Consider the following 13,921-nt stretch of genomic DNA (forward strand, 5'->3'; position numbering starts at 1 on the left):
AGTTTAAATGTATTTGGCTAAGATGTATGTAAACTTCCGACTTCAACTGTAGATAGAGTTACTGATCATCCATCGTCAGTCAGTCAGACCAGTGAATGGGACAGTGAAATGGTTGAAATTCTGCCTGAGCCAAGACCTACAGAGATACATTATATATACAAAAGTATGTGGACACCCCTTCAAATAAGCGGATTCTGCTTTTCCAGCCACACCGTTGCCGACAGGTGTATAAAACTGAGCACACAGCCTTGCAATCTCCATAGACAATCACTGGCAGTAGAATGGCCTAACTGAAGAGATCAGTGACTTTCAACGTGGCACCGTCATAGGATGCCACCTTTCCAACAAGTCAGTTTGTCAAATTTCTGCCCTGCTAGAGCTGCCCTGGTCAACTGTAAGTGCTGTTAGTGCTATTATTGTGAAGTGGAAATGTCTAGGAGCAGCATCGGCTCAGCTGCGAAGAGGTAGGCCACTTAAGCTCATAGAATGGGAACACCGAGTGCTGAAGTGCAAAACGCTTTCGTCAGGAGCTTCATGAAATGGGTTTCCATGGCCGAGCAGCCACACACAAGCCTAAGATCACCATGCACAATGTCAAGTGTCAGCTGGAGTGGTGCGAAGCTTGCAGCTATTGGTATCTTGAGCAGTGGAAATGCGTTCTCTGGAGTGATTAATCACACTTCCCCCTCTAGCAGTGCAACGGAGTAATCTGGGTTTGACGGATGCCTGGAGAACACTACTTGCCTGAATGCATAGTGCCAACCGTAAAGTTTGGTGGAGGAGGAATCATTTCTGGGGCTGTTTTTCATGGTTCAGACTAGGCCCCTTAGTTCCAATGAAGGGAAATCTTCATGCTACAGCATAGAGTAACATTCTAGACAATTCTGTGCTTCCAACTTTGTGGCAACAGTTTGAGGAAGGCCCTTTCCTGTTTCAGCATGACAATGCCCCCATGCACAAAGCGAGGTCCATACAGAAATGGTTTGTCAAGACCCGTGTGGAAGAACTTAACTGGCCTGGACAGAGCCCTGACCTCAACCCCATCGAACACCTTTGGGATGAATTGGATCGCCGACTGCGAGTCAGGCCTAATCGCCCAACATCATTGCCCAACCTCACTAATGCTTTTGTGGCTGAATGGAAGCGAGTTACTGTAGCAATGTTCCAACATTTAGTGGAAAGCCTTCCCAGAAGAGTGGAGGCTGTTATAGCAGCAAAGGGGGGGCCAACTCCATATTAATGCTAAAAAATGTTGAAATGAGATGTTCGACGAAGGCTCTTTCCTATCGCTCACTCCCTGTCACTCTGAGGCACAACTGTAGGCTGCTGGCCCTCTCTGCTGGCGAGAGAAGGTAACTGCTCCCTGCAGATGGTGCCCTACTGGAGTAGGATGTAGTTGCCCCTAGGCCTTATTATTGTGGTTTCACATGTCAGAAGAAAATACAAACAAAAACTAAAGACAAGTGCACCAGTGTTACATTACAAAAAGCAGAGGGTTAATGCCTAAATGGAAAAGAACAGGAGAATTTTACATGGGCGAGCACAGCCAAGAGATAACTTCAGGCAAGAGATAACTTCAGGGTCATTCTTGAATTATGGTGGCATTTGGGCAAGGCATTTAGGGAGAAAAAATTCTTGAAATGTGTTTTGGTACATCTTCCCATTCTAAATCAACAAATATGGTAGCTCAATGACTTTAAATATTTGTTTACGATTTAGATAGCACTGTGCCACCAGTAGGAGTAGTAACACCAATGATGGTAACACCAATGAGACATTCTAGGTTAATTAGGATTTTCTGAAATGGAGGCCACAAATGCTCATATCTAAGGTCATCAAACCTTTATATATAATTTACTAAAGTGATAAGATGAATAATTTTGCTCACAATGTTACATCCCTTCATTTAAAATTGACTAACACCAAGTGATACTGGATTTAGACACACCAAATAAGCAATGGAATCCTCAAATTTATGACATACTAAAAGGGTGTGAGTAGCCAATAATTGTATTTAATATAAACCCCTCCCCTGATAACAGTTTGCCACCGGAGAGAATGCTCAAGGTTCTTGTATATCAGTGATTTTCAAGGCGGTAACACCAATGACATAAAACTGAGGGACACACATTATACTAGTAAAAAAAGAAATGATTTTAATAGCCTTCTTTGTTTTTATTGATCTATACAATAAATTAAATACTTTTGTTCACTGTCTAGAATTCAAAATACTAGATCGATCTCTAAATCCCCAAAACATGTCACTACACCTCTACACATAACCCCGGGAACAAGCCAGTTGTCTAGCCCCCAGTAGTTTGTACAATGCACACTAATAGATTTGTTGAAGTATAAAGGACTTACATAAACTCAGCAAGAAAAGAAACGTCCTCTCACTGTCAAATGCGTTTATTTTCAGCAAACTTAACGTGTAAATATTTGTATGAACATAACAAGATTCAACAACTGAGACATAAACTGAACAAGTTCCACAGACATGTGACAAACGGAAATTGAATGATGTGTCCCTGAACAAAATGGGGGTCAAAATCAAAAGTAAAAGTCAGTATCTGGTGTGGCCACAAGCTGCATTAAGTACTGCAGTGCATCTCCTCATCGTGGACTGCACCAGATTTGCCCATTCTAGCTGAGATGTGAGGCCATTCAGCTATCCTTCCTGTCTCCCTGTAGCGCTGTCTTAGGTGTCTCACAGTACGGACATTGCAATTTTTTGCCCTAGCCACATCTGCAGTCCTTATGCCTCCTTGAGCATGCCTAAGGCACGTTCACACAGATGAGCAGGGACCCTGGGCATCTTTCTTTTGGTGTTTTTCATACTCAGTAGAAAGGCCTCGTTAGTCTCCTAATTTTTCATAACTGTGACCTTAGTTGCCTACCGTCTGTAAGCTGTTAGTGTCTTAACGACCGTTCCATAGGTGCATGTTCATTAATTGTTTATGGTTCATTGAACAAGCATTGGAAACAGTGTTTAAACCCTTTACAATGAAGATCTGTGAAGTTATTTACATTTTTACTAATTATCTTTGAAAAGACAGGATCCTGAAAAAGGGATGTTTCTTTTTGTTGCTGAGTTTATGTTTTCTTATTAAATAATAGTGACATAAAATGGAAAACATTTTGTCATTTGAAAGTGTTTTTATATGGTTTCAAAGGGACAGCATTTACCACCGCAATGAAATACCCTTCAGCAGATAACAATCCAAAGGAAAAACATGCTACTTCATACATTGTTCATTTTACTTTTAAAATGTTCAGTTCATCCACCATTTTATATCATCCATAGAACCATGCCCCAGGCCATGTCCAACCCAGTCACTGATATTCTAATACACCCCTCCCCAACCCCACTCCAACCCCCCAACCCCAAGCGCAGCGTTCCATTCAATAACAACAACAAAACATACCCATGCACCTCTTAAGGTATAAACATGAAACAAAATGCAGCTGAAACATAACACAACTATGTACCTTGCCACAAAAGAAAAGCAAAAGACCAGAACAGAGGCAGAACAAAGCTAATTTTACCATACAGTCTCTTTAATTAGCGCATAATTAAAGCATATTTAGCTTCCTTATTTATATGCATAGTAACCATACTATCACCATAGCACATTTAGAGGAGATGTCCTAAAGACTAGCAGGGTAGTGGTGGCTCCACGGAGGACAGACACACTAGTGAGCTGCATACGAATAAGCCCCAGCCCCCTCTTCCTGTCCACTCTCAGCCCTCCTGGCTGTAGCATAAGCATTTTACATTTGAGTCATTTAGCAGACGCTCTTATCCAGAGTGACTTACTGGAGAAATTAGGGTTAAGTGCCTTACTCAAGGGCACAGACAGAGTTTTCACCTAGTCGGCTCAGGGATTTCGAACCAGCAACCTTTTTGGTTACCGGCCTAACACTCTTAACCGCTAAGCTTCTACTATAACATATTTGGTTGTTGAGTATTTGATGCCCCCCATCCCAGCCAAAGTGAAGCCTTCTGTCCAAGCAAACCCCATTTGGTCAAAACCACCCATCCCATATATAGGGGTGCTGAACCCCTGCCACCACCACCCTGGGAGCCCCGAGGACAAGGGACGGGGAGAGGGAAGCATGCTGGGGGGGGGGGGGGGGGGTCAAGATCTTCTTGTCGTTCATTCCTGTGCAGAGCAGAGAGAAGCAGTGTCTTTAAGGGGTTGTAATTTGTCCGAGAGAAGCAGTGTCTTTAAGGGCTTGTAATGATTTCCTGTTTCGAGATGAACAGAACATGGATACGGTCGTTATGGCGTGAAGGGTTAATCCATCAGCTGTAATTACTAAATATTTGTTTCTTGCTGTTTACCACTCACTGTTATCTGCCATACTACTCTTTCATTCAGCATTGGAAAGACAACAAGCTTGATCTCTTCCAGTCCTATGATTGACTTGATGTCATAAGAGTGCTGAGACTGACAGTGGATCAACTAGGGCTGCACGATATGGGCAAAAAATACAAATCTAAAAAGCATCGTTCTTGTTTGGAACACTATTTGGACTGCATCTGACGTAAAGGAACAGCATACAAATGTATAGGGAATCTAACAGTGAGGAGGAAATGCTCTGCTGAGTGACAGGCGCATGGTGTGTGTGGGAAGGCCACAAAAGGAGAGAGACACAGAGTAAACTATAAAAACAGACGTTACACCCAGTTAAGAAGTGTTTCAAAATATTGCATGCCATATGGATCTCTTGCGATATGGATATTGCACATGTCAATATTGTGAGCTCTGTGAATTTGCTTAATTGTGCAGCCCTACTCAAATCCCTGGAAACGTCTGTGCTGTCACCCTAAATCCATTCCAAACTTTCTCACAACCCCATGCATGACTCTCACAAACAACAAGGGTGCCTGTCCAATTAAGCATCCACAACCCCAATATGGAATTTAGTAGAGTCGGGAGAAAATGAATTAATTGTATTACTAACAGAAAAAGGCAGAATTTAACATGCTCTCTCCATGCCATCAGGTCCTGGTCCTGAGTCAACTTCCATCCATCATCCTCTCATCACAGGCTCTCCTCACACGACGGACCCTTGCCCAGCTTATGACAGGGCCAAATAGTAACAGCCCAGTGAGGGTCCCGAGCTCTCCCTCCTGGGGCCCCATGGCAGTACACACATGGTTAATGCTATTTGGCCATGCCAGAATGGACAGATGAATAGCCCTTCCTAATCACTCATTATCATTTTCCTTTTAACCACTAACCCTAATCTTAATCGTTACCCTAATGTTACCCCTCACTTCAAACTCTAAACTGAGAACAATAGCTGATGTACTTACTCATCAGTATAGCTATACAGTAGTGTGTCATGGCCATCTAGTTTCTACTTCCTCCCTGCTCTACTCTACCTGTTTGATCATCTCCCCCGTCCGGCTCTCGATTACGATGGTCTTGGTATCCTTGACAGGCGATGTGGAATTGTAGTCATCAGTTAGCAGGCCCAGGAGGGGGTACTGGTTCCTGTACCTACACATCAGTTATACACAGTAAGGACCGCATACTGGTTGGTTAAGTACCTACTGTACACCAGTACAAAATCCTGTTTTGGGAAATACCACACTAGGCATCCGAAATTACATTAACCCATTTTAGAGGAGCTACTGACCCAAATATTCCCCGTAAAATAGTCTCATGGTATTGTTGGGCTGACCTTTTGGTGATAGTGGTCGTGGTGACGTTCTTGGAGCTGTCTCTCTTCTTCTCCTGCTGCAACCGCCAGATGTCCTGGAGGTTAAAGATCAGAGATGGGAGGTCAAAGGTGAATAGGGAGGGAGGAGGAGGAATGAGGTCTGTGCCGTAATATAGGTGTTAATGATGGAGCTAAAGGTGCACAACGTGTCAGGTAAATACATTTCTGAGGTGACATTAAAGGATCCTTTGGAGCCAAATTAACACAACAACTGTGAGATAATATAGTCAGACTGGCCTAAACAAAACCAATCACTTAATTATGGAAACAAGTTAGGCAACAAACCCAATAAGCGGGGTAAGAACAAACCCCAGAAGCAGGGTAAGAACAAACCCCAGAAGCAGGGTAAGAACAAATCTAGAAACAGGGTAAGAACAAACCCCAGAAGCAGGGTAAGAACAAATCTAGAAGCAGGGTAAGAACAAATCTAGAAACAGGGTGAGGACAGACCCTAGAAGCAGGGTAAGAACAAATCTAGAAACAAGGTGAGGACAGACCCTAGACGCAGGGTGAGGACAGACCCTAGAAGCAGGGTGAGGACAGACCCTAGAAGCAGGGTGGGGACAGACCCTACAAGCAGGGTGAGGACAGACCCTAGAAGCAGGGTGAGGACAGAACCTAGAAGCAGGGTAAGAACAAATCTAGAAACAGGGTGAGGACAGACCCTAGAAGCAGGGTGAGGACAGACCCTAGAAGCAGGGTACGAACAAACCCCAGAAGCAGGGTAAGAACAAATCTAGAAACAGGGTAAGAACAAACCCCAGAAGCAGGGTAAGAACAAATCTAGAAGCAGGGTGTGGACAGACCCTAGAAGCAGGGTGAGGACAGACCCTAGAAGCAGGGTACGAACAAACCCCAGAAGCAGGGTAAGAACAAATCTAGAAACAGGGTAAGAACAAACCCCAGAAGCAGGGTAAGAACAAATCTAGAAGCAGGGTAAGAACAAATCTAGAAACAGGGTAAGAACAAACCCCAGAAGCAGGGTAAGAACAAATCTAGAAGCAGGGTGAGGACAAATCTAGAAACAGGGTGAGGACAGACCCTAGAAGCAGGGTAAGAACAAATCTAGAAACAAGGTGAGGACAGACCCTAGAAGCAGGGTGAGGACAGACCCTAGAAGCAGGGTGAGGACAGACCCTAGAAGCAGGGTGAGGACAGACCCTAGAAGCAGGGTGAGGACAGACCCTAGAAGCAGGGTGAGGACAGAACCTAGAAGCAGGGTAAGAACAAATCTAGAAACAGGGTGAGGACAGACCCTAGAAGCAGGGTGAGGACAGACCCTAGAAGCAGGGTACGAACAAACCCCAGAAGCAGGGTAAGAACAAATCTAGAAACAGGGTAAGAACAAACCCCAGAAGCAGGGTAAGAACAAATCTAGAAGCAGGGTAAGAACAAATCTAGAAACAGGGTAAGAACAAACCCCAGAAGCAGGGTAAGAACAAATCTAGAAGCAGGGTGAGGACAAACCTAGAAACAGGGTGAGGACAGACCCTAGAAGCAGGGTAAGAACAAATCTAGAAACAGGGTGAGGACAGACCCTAGACGCAGGGTGAGGACAGACCCTAGAAGCAGGGTGAGGACAGACCCTAGAAGCAGGGTGAGGACAGACCCTAGAAGCAGGGTGAGGACAGACCCTAGAAGCAGGGTGAGGACAGAACCTAGAAGCAGGGTAAGAACAAATCTAGAAACAGGGTGTGGACAGACCCTAGAAGCAGGGTGAGGACAGACCCTAGAAGCAGGGTACGAACAAATCTAGAAACAGGGTGAGGACAGACCCTAGAAGCAGGGTGGGGCAGACCCTAGAAGCAGGGTAAGAACAGACCCTAGAAACAGGGTGAGGACAGAACCTAGAAGCAGGGTGAGGACAGACCCTAGAAGCAGGGTGAGAACAGACCCTAGAAGCAGGGTTAGGACAGACCCTAGAAGCAGGGTAAGAACAAATCTAGAAGCAGGGTGAGTACAAATCTAGAAACAGGGTGAGGACAGACCCTAGAAGCAGGGTAAGAACAAATCTAGAAACAGGGTGAGGACAGACCCTAGACGCAGGGTGAGGACAGACCCTAGAAGCAGGGTTAGGACAGACCCTAGAAGCAGGGTGAGGACAGACCCTAGAAGCAGGGTGAGGACAGAACCTAGAAGCAGGGTAAGAACAAATCTAGAAACAGGGTGAGGACAGACCCTAGAAGCAGGGTAGGGACAGACCCTAGAAGCAGGGTACGAACAAATCTAGAAACAGGGTGAGGAGAGACCCTAGAAGCAGGGTGAGGGCAGACCCTAGAAGCAGGGTAAGAACAGACCCTAGAAACAGGGTGAGGACAGAACCTAGAAGCAGGGTGAGGACAGACCCTAGAAGCAGGGTGAGAACAGACCCTAGAAGCAAGGTGGACAAACCCTAGAAGCAGGGTGAGGACAGACCCTAGAAGCAGGGTGAGGACAGACCCTAGAAGCAGGGTAAGAACAAATCTAGAAACAGGGTGAGGACAGACCCTAGACGCAGGGTGAGAACAGACCCTAGAAGCAGGGTGAGGACAGACCCTAGAAGCAGGGTAAGAACAAATCTAGAAACAGGGTGAGGACAGACCCTAGAAGCAGGGTGAGGACAGACCCTAGAAGCAGGGTAAGAACAGACGCTAGAAACAGGGTGGACAGACCCTAGAAGCAGGGTGAGGACAGACCCTAGAAGCAGGGTGAGGACAGACCCTAGAAGCAGGGTAAGAACAAATCTAGAAACAGGGTGAGGACAGACCCTAGAAGCAGGGTGAGGACAGACCCTAGAAGCAGGGTAAGAACAGACCCTAGAAACAGGGTGAGGACAGACCCTAGAAGCAGGGTGAGGACAGACCCTAGAAGCAGGGTGAGGACAGACCCTAGAAGCAGGGTGAGGACAGACCCTATGAGCAGGGTGAGGACAGACCCTATGAGCAGGGTGAGAAAAGACCCTATGAGCAGGGTGAGAAAATACCCTAGAAGCAGGGTGAGGACAGACCCTAGAAGCAGGGTGAGGACAGACCCTAAGAAGCAGGGTGAGGACAGAACCTAGAAGCAGGGTAAGAACAAATCTAGAAGCAGGGTAAGAACAAATCTAGAAACAGGGTGAGGACAGACCCTAGAAGCAGGGTAAGAACAGACGCTAGAAACAGGGTGAGGACAGACCATAGAAGCAGGGTGAGGACAGACCCTAGAAGCAGGGTAAGAACAAATCTAGAAACAGCGTGAGGACAGACCCTAGAAGCAGGGTGAGGACAGACCCTAGAAGCAGGGTGAGGACAGACCCTAGAAGCAGGGTGAGGACAGAACCTAGAAGCAGGGTAAGAACAAATCTAGAAACAGGGTCGAGGACAGACCCTAGAAGCAGGGTAAGGACAGACCCTAGAAGCAGGGTAAGAACAGACCCTAGAAACAGGGTGAGGACAGACCCTAGAAGCAGGGTGAGGACAGAACCTAGAAGCAAGGTGGACAAACCCTAGAAGCAGGGTGAGGACAGAACCTAGAAGCAGGGTGAGGACAGACCCTAGAAGCAGGGTGAGAACAGACCCTAGAAGCAAGGTGGACAAACCCTAGAAGCAGGGTGAGGACAGACCCTAGAAGCAGGGTGAGGACAGACCCTAGAAGCAGGGTAAGAACAAATCTAGAAACAGGGTGAGGACAGACCCTAGAAGCAGGGTGAGAACAGACCCTAGAAGCAGGGTGAGGACAGACCCTAGAAGCAGGGTAAGAACAAATCTAGAAACAGGGTGAGGACAGACCCTAGAAGCAGGGTGAGGACAGACCCTAGAAGCAGGGTAAGAACAGACGCTAGAAACAGGGTGGACAGACCCTAGAAGCAGGGTGAGGACAGACCCTAGAAGCAGGGTGAGGACAGACCCTAGAAGCAGGGTAAGAACAAATCTAGAAACAGGGTGAGGACAGACCCTAGAAGCAGGGTGAGGACAGACCCTAGAAGCAGGGTAAGAACAGACCCTAGAAACAGGGTGAGGACAGACCCTAGAAGCAGGGTGAGGACAGACCCTAGAAGCAGGGTGAGGACAGACCCTAGAAGCAGGGTGAGGACAGACCCTATGAGCAGGGTGAGGACAGACCCTATGAGCAGGGTGAGAAAAGACCCTATGAGCAGGGTGAGAAAATACCCTAGAAGCAGGGTGAGGACAGACCCTAGAAGCAGGGTGAGGACAGACCCTAAGAAGCAGGGTGAGGACAGAACCTAGAAGCAGGGTAAGAACAAATCTAGAAGCAGGGTAAGAACAAATCTAGAAACAGGGTGAGGACAGACCCTAGAAGCAGGGTAAGAACAGACGCTAGAAACAGGGTGAGGACAGACCATAGAAGCAGGGTGAGGACAGACCCTAGAAGCAGGGTAAGAACAAATCTAGAAACAGCGTGAGGACAGACCCTAGAAGAAGGGTGAGGACAGACCCTAGAAGCAGGGTGGGGACAGACCCTAGAAGCAGGGTGAGGACAGAACCTATGAGCAGGGTGAGAAAAGACCCTATGAGCAGGGTGAGAAAAGACCCTAGAAGCAGGGTGAGGACAGACCCTAGAAGCAGGGTGAGGACAGAACCTAGAAGCAGGGTAAGAACAAATCTAGAAACCGGGTCGAGGACAGACCCTAGAAGCAGGGTAAGGACAGACCCTAGAAGCAGGGTAAGAACAGACCCTAGAAACAGGGTGAGGACAGACCCTAGAAGCAGGGTGAGGACAGAACCTAGAAGCAGGATAAGAACAAATCTAGAAACAGGGTGAGGACAGACCCTAGAAGCAGGGTGAGGACAGACCCTAGAAGCAGGGTAACAACATACCCTAGAAGCAGGGTAAGAACAAACCCCAGAAGCAGGGTAAGAACAAACCCCAGAAGCAGGGTAAGAACAAATCTAGAAACAGGGTAAGAACAAACCCCAGAAGCAGGGTAAGAACAAATCTAGAAGCAGGGTAAGAACAAATCTAGAAACAGGGTAAGAACAAACCCCAGAAGCAGGGTAAGAACAAATCTAGAAGCAGGGTGAGGACAAATCTAGAAACAGGGTGAGGACAGACCATAGAAGCAGGGTAAGAACAAATCTAGAAGCAGGGTAAGAACAAATCTAGAAACAGGGTGAGGACAGACCCTAGACGCAGGGTGAGGACAGACCCTAGAAGCAGGGTGAGGACAGACCCTAGAAGCAGGGTGAGGACAGACCCTAGAAGCAGGGTGAGGACAGACCCTAGAAGCAGGGTGAGGACAGAACCTAGAAGCAGGGTAAGAACAAATCTAGAAACAGGGTGAGGACAGACCCTAGAAGCAGGGTAGGGACAGACCCTAGAAGCAGGGTACGAACAAATCTAGAAACAGGGTGAGGACAGACCCTAGAAGCAGGGTAAGAACAAACCCCAGAAGCAGGGTAAGAACAAACCCCAGAAGCAGGGTAAGAACAAATCTAGAAACAGGGTAAGAACAAACCCCAGAAGCAGGGTAAGAACAAATCTAGAAGCAGGGTTAGAACAAATCTAGAAACAGGGTAAGAACAAACCCCAGAAGCAGGGTAAGAACAAATCTAGAAGCAGGGTGAGGACAAATCTAGAAACAGGGTGAGGACAGACCATAGAAGCAGGGTAAGAACAAATCTAGAAACAGGGTGAGGACAGACCCTAGACGCAGGGTGAGGACAGACCCTAGAAGCAGGGTGAGGACAGACCCAAGAAGCAGGGTGAGGACAGACCCTAGAAGCAGGGTGAGGACAGACCCTAGAAGCAGGGTGAGGACAGAACCTAGAAGCAGGGTAAGAACAAATCTAGAAACAGGGTGAGGACAGACCCTAGAAGCAGGGTGGTGACAGACCCTAGAAGCAGGGTAAGAACAAATCTAGAAGCAGGGTAAGGACAAATCTAGAAACAGGGTGAGGACAGACCCTAGAAGCAGGGTAAGAACAAATCTAGAAACAGGGTGAGGACAGACCCTAGACGCAGGGTGAGGACAGACCCTAGAAGCAGGGTGAGGACAGACCCTAGAAGCAGGGTGAGGACAGACCCTAGAAGCAGGGTGAGGACAGACCCTAGAAGCAGGGTGAGGACAGAACCTAGAAGCAGGGTAAGAACAAATCTAGAAACAGGGTGAGGACAGACCCTAGAAGCAGGGTAGGGACAGACCCTAGAAGCAGGGTACGAACAAATCTAGAAACAGGGTGAGGAGAGACCCTAGAAGCAGGGTGAGGGCAGACCCTAGAAGCAGGGTAAGAACAGACCCTAGAAACAGGGTGAGGACAGAACCTAGAAGCAGGGTGAGGACAGACCCTAGAAGCAGGGTGAGAACAGACCCTAGAAGCAAGGTGGACAAACCCTAGAAGCAGGGTGAGGACAGACCCTAGAAGCAGGGTGAGGACAGACCCTAGAAGCAGGGTAAGAACAAATCTAGAAACAGGGTGAGGACAGACCCTAGAAGCAGGGTGAGAACAGACCCTAGAAGCAGGGTGAGGACAGACCCTAGAAGCAGGGTAAGAACAAATCTAGAAACAGGGTGAGGACAGACCCTAGAAGCAGGGTGAGGACAGACCCTAGAAGCAGGGTAAGAACAGACACTAGAAACAGGGTGGACAGACCCTAGAAGCAGGGTGAGGACAGACCCTAGAAGCAGGGTGAGGACAGACCCTAGAAGCAGGGTAAGAACAAATCTAGAAACAGGGTGAGGACAGACCCTAGAAGCAGGGTGATGACAGACCCTAGAAGCAGGGTAAGAACAGACCCTAGAAACAGGGTGAGGACAGACCCTAGAAGCAGGGTGAGGACAGACCCTAGAAGCAGCGTGAGGACAGACCCTAGAAGCAGGGTGAGGACAGACCCTATGAGCAGGGTGAGGACAGACCCTATGAGCAGGGTGAGAAAAGACCCTATGAGCAGGGTGAGAAAATACCCTAGAAGCAGGGTGAGGACAGACCCTAGAAGCAGGGTGAGGACAGACCCTAAGAAGCAGGGTGAGGACAGAACCTAGAAGCAGGGTAAGAACAAATCTAGATGCAGGGTAAGAACAAATCTAGAAACAGGGTGAGGACAGACCCTAGCAGCAGGGTGAGGACAGACCCTAGAAGCAGGGTAAGAACAAATCTAGAAACAGTGTGAGGACAGACCCTATGAGCAGGGTGAGGACAGACCCTATGAGCAGGGTGAGAAAAGACCCTATGAGCAGGGTGAGAAAATACCCTAGAAGCAGGGTGAGGACAGACCCTAGAAGCAGGGTGAGGACAGACCCTAAGAAGCAGGGTGAGGACAGAACCTAGAAGCAGGGTAAGAACAAATCTAGATGCAGGGTAAGAACAAATCTAGAAACAGGGTGAGGACAGACCCTAGCAGCAGGGTGAGGACAGACCCTAGAAGCAGGGTAAGAACAAATCTAGAAACAGTGTGAGGACAGACCCTAGAAGCAGGGTGAGGACAGACCCTAGAAGCAGGGTGGGGACAGACCCTAGAAGCAGGGTGAGGACAGACCCTATGAGCAGGGTGAGAAAAGACCCTATGAGCAGGGTGAGAAAAGACCCTAGAAGCAGGGTGAGGACAGACCCTAGAAGCAGGGTGAGGACAGAACCTAGAAGCAGGGTAAGAACAAATCTAGAAACCGGGTCGAGGACAGACCCTAGAAGCAGGGTAAGGACAGACCCTAGAAGCAGGGTAAGAACAGACCCTAGAAACAGGGTGAGGACAGACCCTAGAAGCAGGGTGAGGACAGAACCTAGAAGCAGGATAAGAACAAATCTAGAAACAGGGTGAGGACAGACCCTAGAAGCAGGGTGAGGACAGACCCTAGAAGCAGGGTAAGAACATACCCTAGAAGCAGGGTAAGAACAAACCCCAGAAGCAGGGTAAGAACAAATCTAGAAACAGGGTAAGAACAAACCCCAGAAGCAGGGTAAGAACAAATCTAGAAGCAGGGTAAGAACAAATCTAGAAACAGGGTAAGAACAAACCCCAGAAGCAGGGTAAGAACAAATCTAGAAGCAGGGTGAGGACAAATCTAGAAACAGGGTGAGGACAGACCATAGAAGCAGGGTAAGAACAAATCTAGAAACAGGGTGAGGACAGACCCTAGAAGCAGGGTGAGGACAGACCCTAGAAGCAGGGTGAGGACAGACCCTAGAAGCAGGGTGAGGACAGACCCTAGAAGCAGGGTGAGGACAGACCCTAGAAGCAGGGTGAGGACAGACCCTAGAAGCAGGGTGAGGACAGA

General features: G+C 47.7%; 1 protein-coding gene across 1 annotated transcript in view; it reads right to left on the reverse strand.

Moving 5' to 3' along the window:
* Positions 1-1,992: 1,992 nt before the first annotated feature.
* Positions 1,993-13,921, reverse strand: part of LOC109872669 (protein POF1B-like) — a 66,007-nt gene continuing 54,078 nt past the window's right edge. Inside the window, exons 11-13 of the mRNA XM_020463980.2 lie at positions 5,695-5,768; positions 5,393-5,510; positions 1,993-4,249 (exon numbers count right to left, since the gene is read on the reverse strand). Of these exons, the coding sequence (XP_020319569.1) occupies positions 4,229-4,249; positions 5,393-5,510; positions 5,695-5,768 (213 nt within the window). The 3' untranslated portion in view covers positions 1,993-4,228. The remainder of the gene's footprint in view (positions 4,250-5,392; positions 5,511-5,694; positions 5,769-13,921) is intronic.

The sequence above is a fragment of the Oncorhynchus kisutch genome, linkage group LG28, assembly GCF_002021735.2.
Source record: "Oncorhynchus kisutch isolate 150728-3 linkage group LG28, Okis_V2, whole genome shotgun sequence".
Taxonomy (NCBI): Eukaryota; Metazoa; Chordata; class Actinopteri; order Salmoniformes; family Salmonidae; genus Oncorhynchus; species Oncorhynchus kisutch.